At 37.0% G+C, this 6,000-nt stretch overlaps 1 protein-coding gene across 2 annotated transcripts in view; it reads right to left on the bottom strand.

Annotated features, from left to right (window-relative positions):
• Positions 1-729: 729 nt before the first annotated feature.
• The window catches only part of TRIM8 (tripartite motif containing 8), a 69,629-nt gene continuing 64,358 nt past the window's right edge, over positions 730-6,000 (bottom strand). For both annotated transcript variants that reach the window (XM_087725760.1, XM_014053449.2), the window contains exons 6-7: positions 5,564-5,679; positions 730-2,081 (exon numbers count right to left, since the gene is read on the bottom strand). In XM_087725760.1, coding sequence (XP_087581886.1) covers positions 1,474-2,081; positions 5,564-5,679 — 724 coding nt within the window. In that variant the 3' untranslated portion in view covers positions 730-1,473. The remainder of the gene's footprint in view (positions 2,082-5,563; positions 5,680-6,000) is intronic.

Here is a 6,000-nt window from a genome sequence, read left to right as displayed (position 1 = left end):
GCTTTGCTTATCAAGTTATTATGACCGTATCTTTCTTAATTTGCAAATCTCACATTTTTACATTTTAACCAAGTTTTAGCAAATAAGAAACAAAATCTGACCATTATGCAATGTCCATATCATTCTTAATTATAGCACCCATACACATTATATGTATCTTTTATTCTGAACTACCTTTTCTGATTCATGTTTGGTCCATGTGTTTTCATTACATGACATTGCTATTTCATAGAGTAAGGAATTGCCAGATATTTCAACCCATTTTTTCAATATTTACCCCATTATCTATTTAGAGCAGGGGTGTCAAACTCAAGATCCAAATCTGGTCCGTGCAGTGTTTAGACCTGGCTTGTGGGAGCGCTCTGGAAATAGAGAAGGACCGGCCCGTGAAAATGGAGCTTTGTTTTCAGCCACGACAGCCTCCTGCAGCCCTCTGGCAGGAAAAAACAAAACTTCATTTTCACTGGCAGAGGGCTGCAGAAGGATCCCTCCAGCCCCACCCGTTGAGCGAGCCACGCCTATCCTGGCCATGCCCTCCTGGCCCCCCAAAGTCAAAAACAACCCTGATGTGACACGCCTGATTTAGAGTTAGTCCCAAGGGCATGGATAGACAAAGAAGAGTGTGATCTATTTTTTAAAGGCTATCGGATTCCTTTCTGAGCAACATATCCTTTTTCCCAGACACAGTTGGGTAAAGTAATGCCCACACAGGCAAACCAGAACAAGGCATTGCACTAAGTGATCACATTTATTTGAATATTTTGTGTGTGTGTTCTAAAATTGGTTACAGAATAAATACCTGCATCTTATAACAGGAAGTCCATTTTTTAATACAAAGTGCTTGTTAGAGGAAGTTGCATCAACAAAACACAGGAAGCCATGTGTGTACTTAGGCACACACTTCCCTCCTGGAAACTAAAACAGATTTTTAATTTTTTTAAAGTTTCTTTTCCCTTTTTTGTGCATTTCATTTCCTGCCATTGTGTATTTACAAATCTCTGAAAGAAGAAAAAATGCCAATATGTACGATACGTGGCCCTTTAACACACAAAAAAAATCAGCCTTAAAAAAAAACTCTACAAGTATCATTTCTTAATGAATCAATGATAGAAATTTGTCTTAAAAATGGGAAGGAAGAAATAATTAATAGGGAAACCAAAGAGCCCAGACTTTGAAATAAAAAGGATCATCTGTCCCTTTATGTTTTCCCCACAGGAAAGTAGCAATGTCACATGATCCAAAGCAAATACTTGATTTAAATTCTTGTTAATTTTTTCCCATGGTTTCCCATTCCCAACCTGATAGAAAGAAAGGAATTTTAAAGAATTAAATTAGAAATAACAGATGACAACAATGCCCTACTCTGAATCTGGCATGTGGTAGGGATAAATGGAAATGGATTTGATTGAAAACAACAATAAAAACTAGATTAAAAAATTCAAAAATCAACAGGATTCTACCAAAACCAGATGGTTAACTGGTGACATAGTGTTTGGTGGAAGGCTGACCATAAACTCTATAGAAATCCTGGCGTCCATGTTGCTGAGATGCATCAATCCATTCTCTCACTGCCAATCCTGGAAGCGATTGAGGTACAGATGGAGCAGGTGGGAGTGGGTGGGAATATTCCTGTGATGACACTGTCCATGGAAAGTGGCCGGATCGTGGATAGGGCTGATGCCCACTGTGATTGGATACTGAGGAACAGTAACAGTTGTCCACTGAGCAGACAAGAATTTTGCGCCCACCATACTGGGACAACACAGACTGCTGAGATGATGTGCTGTTGGGATAGTGAGAAGGGTTGAACATGGAGCTGGAGTGAACTGGTTGGGGGCCACTGGGGAGTCCTACTATGTGCTGTGTAGAGCTACAAGGCACCATGGGTTGTGCAGACTGGCCTTCACCAGCCGAAGCCCCCTGGCTGACGTATTGGTTGGCAACGGGTCCCGAGGATGGCTCCAAGAAGCTGCCTTCTGGGAAAGCTGTGGAGTGCTTGCGTTTTTCGGCTCCTGAGTTACTGACGCTGCAGGGGTACATAGGGATGCTCTGCAGGAATGGCACAGGGGTACTGAAGGGACCTGAAATGAAACAGAGAAAATAGGTGACATCTCCATTAAATGTCACTCTGCTTTTTCAGCTGAGTGATTAATGCAACAGCACAGATCCATATGTTTGCCAGTAATATAATCAACTCTCGCAGATAATGCCAAAGACAGACATGATCTCAAAACTGATAGAAACTAGGAAAAGAACCCCCGATTATTCCAGCTATCCCTTGTATGCTTTCCATAAAAGTAATCTCTAGGGGTCTCCTCCATTTAGATGGAGATGTCTGATGGATTTCTGTTCTTATAATGAACAAATATAAAGAGAAAATATTTTTCATTAAATGTTATCTATAATCTGTGGGAAAGATGGCAGGGTTTTCCAATAATGGAACAATAACAATGTCAAATATAATTTTGATGCAGAACCTGAATTTCTGGAACCCAGAACAATGGGCTCAAAGGTTTAAGCTTTCCAATATATTAATTTCTTCACCTATATAAAGATAAAATAGAATGGGGGTTTACAATCCTGAAAGAGCTAGGGTGCATTCTCATAATAATTTCCCCAACAACAGTCAAATGTGAAATGCTTGTCCAATCATCCAGTCTCATCCTTGCAATAGACAATTTTGGAGCCTTGAGGAATTTCCTATCATTGACCCAATAATCATTCACAAATCAGCCAAATTTGACTCTTGTATTTTCTACAACTAATTAACCTCCTTGTTGCTCATTATTTCACTTCTAGCTTATTATTTACCTTTTCTCAATCAGATTAAGTGATTACTGATTATATGGTGAAAATAAATAATCTGATCCGAGGCAGCTTCTTATTTACTAACTTAAGGTAACAATTTCAACTAACATGTACCATTTGGAGACTGATTAAAAAAAGTCCTATTACGTCAAATAGGAAATACTAACCCTATATATTTATAATACAAATACTGTGCACTTTTACCAGAAATATGTAATCTGGGACATATATACATTAACAAGCAAACACTATTTATATTATTCCAGGAAGAAACACTTCACTGAAGACCAGGAAACTCAGTGAAAAGGCACTTGGTACGTTTTCATCTTCTGAAGATTAGGTTGCTGGCCATTTTCATGCATGATGCACTCTTCAAATATTATCCAGCGTATATAAAAATGGAAGCAGAAATGGAAACGAACATTTTATGAAAAACCTCAAAATGCCCCAAGTGCCTGGAAATTGTCCTTTATGAGTAGCTTACATTGCACTTAGCCCAACTGTTGACTTGGTAGCCTATGATCATTTGAGCATGAATCATTTACAAGTAATGGTAAAAGGTAGCTTTGGGTACATAAAACTCCCCAACTTTGGCCTCAATGGAAATATGGTCTTACCTAAACTTTGTAGAAATTCTATTATTATATAAGTAATGGATTGGGCAAAATTGGTAAGTAAAGAAGCTATTTCTTTTAAACATGGTTATAATTTCAGAACAACATTAAGCTAACATAAAATAACTCTCAGACACATAATGCATAGTAACATTTTTATGAAGATACTCTGTCATCCAGGTCATGGTTGTCCCAAAGGTGCTTTTTAAAGAGGCAATTGGGATTTTTAGTTTTTCTTTGAAGACGTTTCACTTCTCATCCAGAAAGCTTCTTCTGCTCTGACTGGATGGTGGAGAATGGAAGAGCTGAAGAAGCTTTTGGGTGAGAAGCAAAACCTCTTCAAAGAAAAAAAAAAGAGTCCAGTTGCCTCTTGAAAAAGTACCTTTGGGATAGTAACATTATTAGGTTACAACAGAATACAAAATATAAAACACATAGTAGAAGTAATAGTAAGACCATATATTAAAGATAGAATAAAAGAAGCTGCAAATTGTACTTCCATGTCACCCCTTCAACTGACTTCAATCAGATTCACATATGCGGTTCTCAACTCTTTGCTTTGTTGAAATAAAGGGCCATATTATTATTACATCTGCATGTAATAATAATGTGCATAAATAATCAGGAAGTCTGCAATTGTGGCAAGATGTATTGTATTCTTCTGATATACAAATATTCCCATATAAGCAGAGAGTATAAACATTAAAATTATAATTATTCACAAATATTATAAATTAGGAATTGGTAACCTTTCCCATCGCCATAGCATGCTCTCATTCAGTAACGCAGAAATCTTTGATCAATATAATTAGTTGAAATCTAATGAGAATACTGAAATTCATAATGTGTCAATGTTGAAATCTTAAAACCTGATGATTTATCATTTTGAAGAATATAGAAATGCCATTCAGAAATGTCCTCAACATTCCAGAGCCAAGGGGCCATATATTTATAACCTCTTTTCATCCTTGCCTCATAATTTTTAACCCATTAACAGCTATTCCAAGTGCAACTGAACACAGCCATATTACAGCTGGTGAAAATAGCAGGCTCCAAATGTTTGGGATAATAATCTACCACTCTTCACCCCTGGTATCTGATAAATAATAATAAAAACATATTGGTTGCTACAGATTTACTCAGGGGAATCAGTCGTATAGCAGTAATTGGAAGAATATCTTAAATAAAAAATATTTAACGTCTCTTTAACGTCTTTCCTAGATTAAGGCCATGCTCTGTAGCACAGAGTAGAAATCCTATGGCCTTCCAATGCTTTTGGATTACCAGTTTCAATCAAAATGGTAAATTGTGAAAGCTGGGAGTCTAACAACATTTGGAAGAAACAGATTTTTTATTCCTATTCTAGAGGTTAGGTAGAAAATAGCCAAGACATCAGAGCTAGTTTTCCAGAACTATTAAGACCACTCTGTAAAAAAAAAATGCAGAATGCCTTTTTTTTCTAAAATATATCTTAATCTTAGTACATCTGGAACTAACAATATACAGTGAAAATATTGTGGGAAGAATATCATTTTGTGCCACATCGATGCAACAACTCCCTAACCCCTTTGAATTAAAATTAAATTGCCAATTAAAAAAGCAGCACACTGTAAAGAATGTAAGACAAATTAAAAGAAATAACACAAAAATAAAATGTTATTCTCCCCTAAAAATAAATAGTTGGAAAACCATGTACAGATTTAAGATTGGGATCCAGTCTGGGTTGGTCACTGGGACCAGAGGTCTAGTCTTCTGAGCTTTTGGTCTCGTCCTAGAGTCCATATTCAGGGAACGTCTCTAGCAGAATGTGTGCTTTGGGCTATTCTATGTTTATTTATGTGATACCTGGTTGCCTGTAGCTTTTGATTTAAAATCCCTATTCTATAGAACCCAGATTCTTCTCCTGGGATTATTTCCTTGAAGTACAGAAGCAAATCTGTGAATATGTTGTGCAGTCTCTTGCTTATTCCTAGGGGAAGAGATGTAAAACTCAATTCAATATGTCACATTCCCATTACCCTGTTTCCTGTGGTTTCCAATTTTCAAAAAGAATTGTTTTAAAAAGATACTCTGTTCCCGATTCATGCAAATGGAAATTCAGTAGTGAGTATACAAATGATGAAATAGGTAGTATCACTCACCTTCCAAGAGCTTCCGCAACTGTTTTTCCTTCTTGGCAATCTCATTCAGGAAGAGCTTGGAATTGAGGTGGCCAATCTTAGGAGGGGGCAGAGTGCCTCCCGTACAGTTCTGAGTCCTTAAAATGAGCATTACAATCTATTACAACGTATTTTTTAAAATGAAAGCCAGCTGTAAAAATATCCACAGTGCCTCTTATTAGGCTATCTGATTCTTTCTTGCGGCTCCATCCTTCTGCTAATTTCAGGGAAGCCTCAATTGTTCAAAAATTTCTCTCCCAGTGGATTCTGGAAAACTTGTTCTCCCCAAGAACTTTCTTTCCTCCACATATCCTCCTTTCTTCTTGCAAAAAAAATCTGTAAATTTAAGATTCCCCATGTCTTTTTAAGAAAACAGTGTTCTCAACCACCAAACCTCATTTAAACTAATATTTTTTCTT

The sequence above is a fragment of the Thamnophis sirtalis genome, unplaced genomic scaffold (genome assembly GCF_051295495.1).
Source record: "Thamnophis sirtalis isolate CommonGarterSnake01/CBP01778 unplaced genomic scaffold, rThaSir2_p1.2 scaffold_11, whole genome shotgun sequence".
NCBI lineage: Eukaryota > Metazoa > Chordata > Lepidosauria > Squamata > Natricidae > Thamnophis > Thamnophis sirtalis.
Note: the sequence above shows the minus strand (reverse complement) of the source record. Positions and strands in the feature narration are given on the sequence as shown.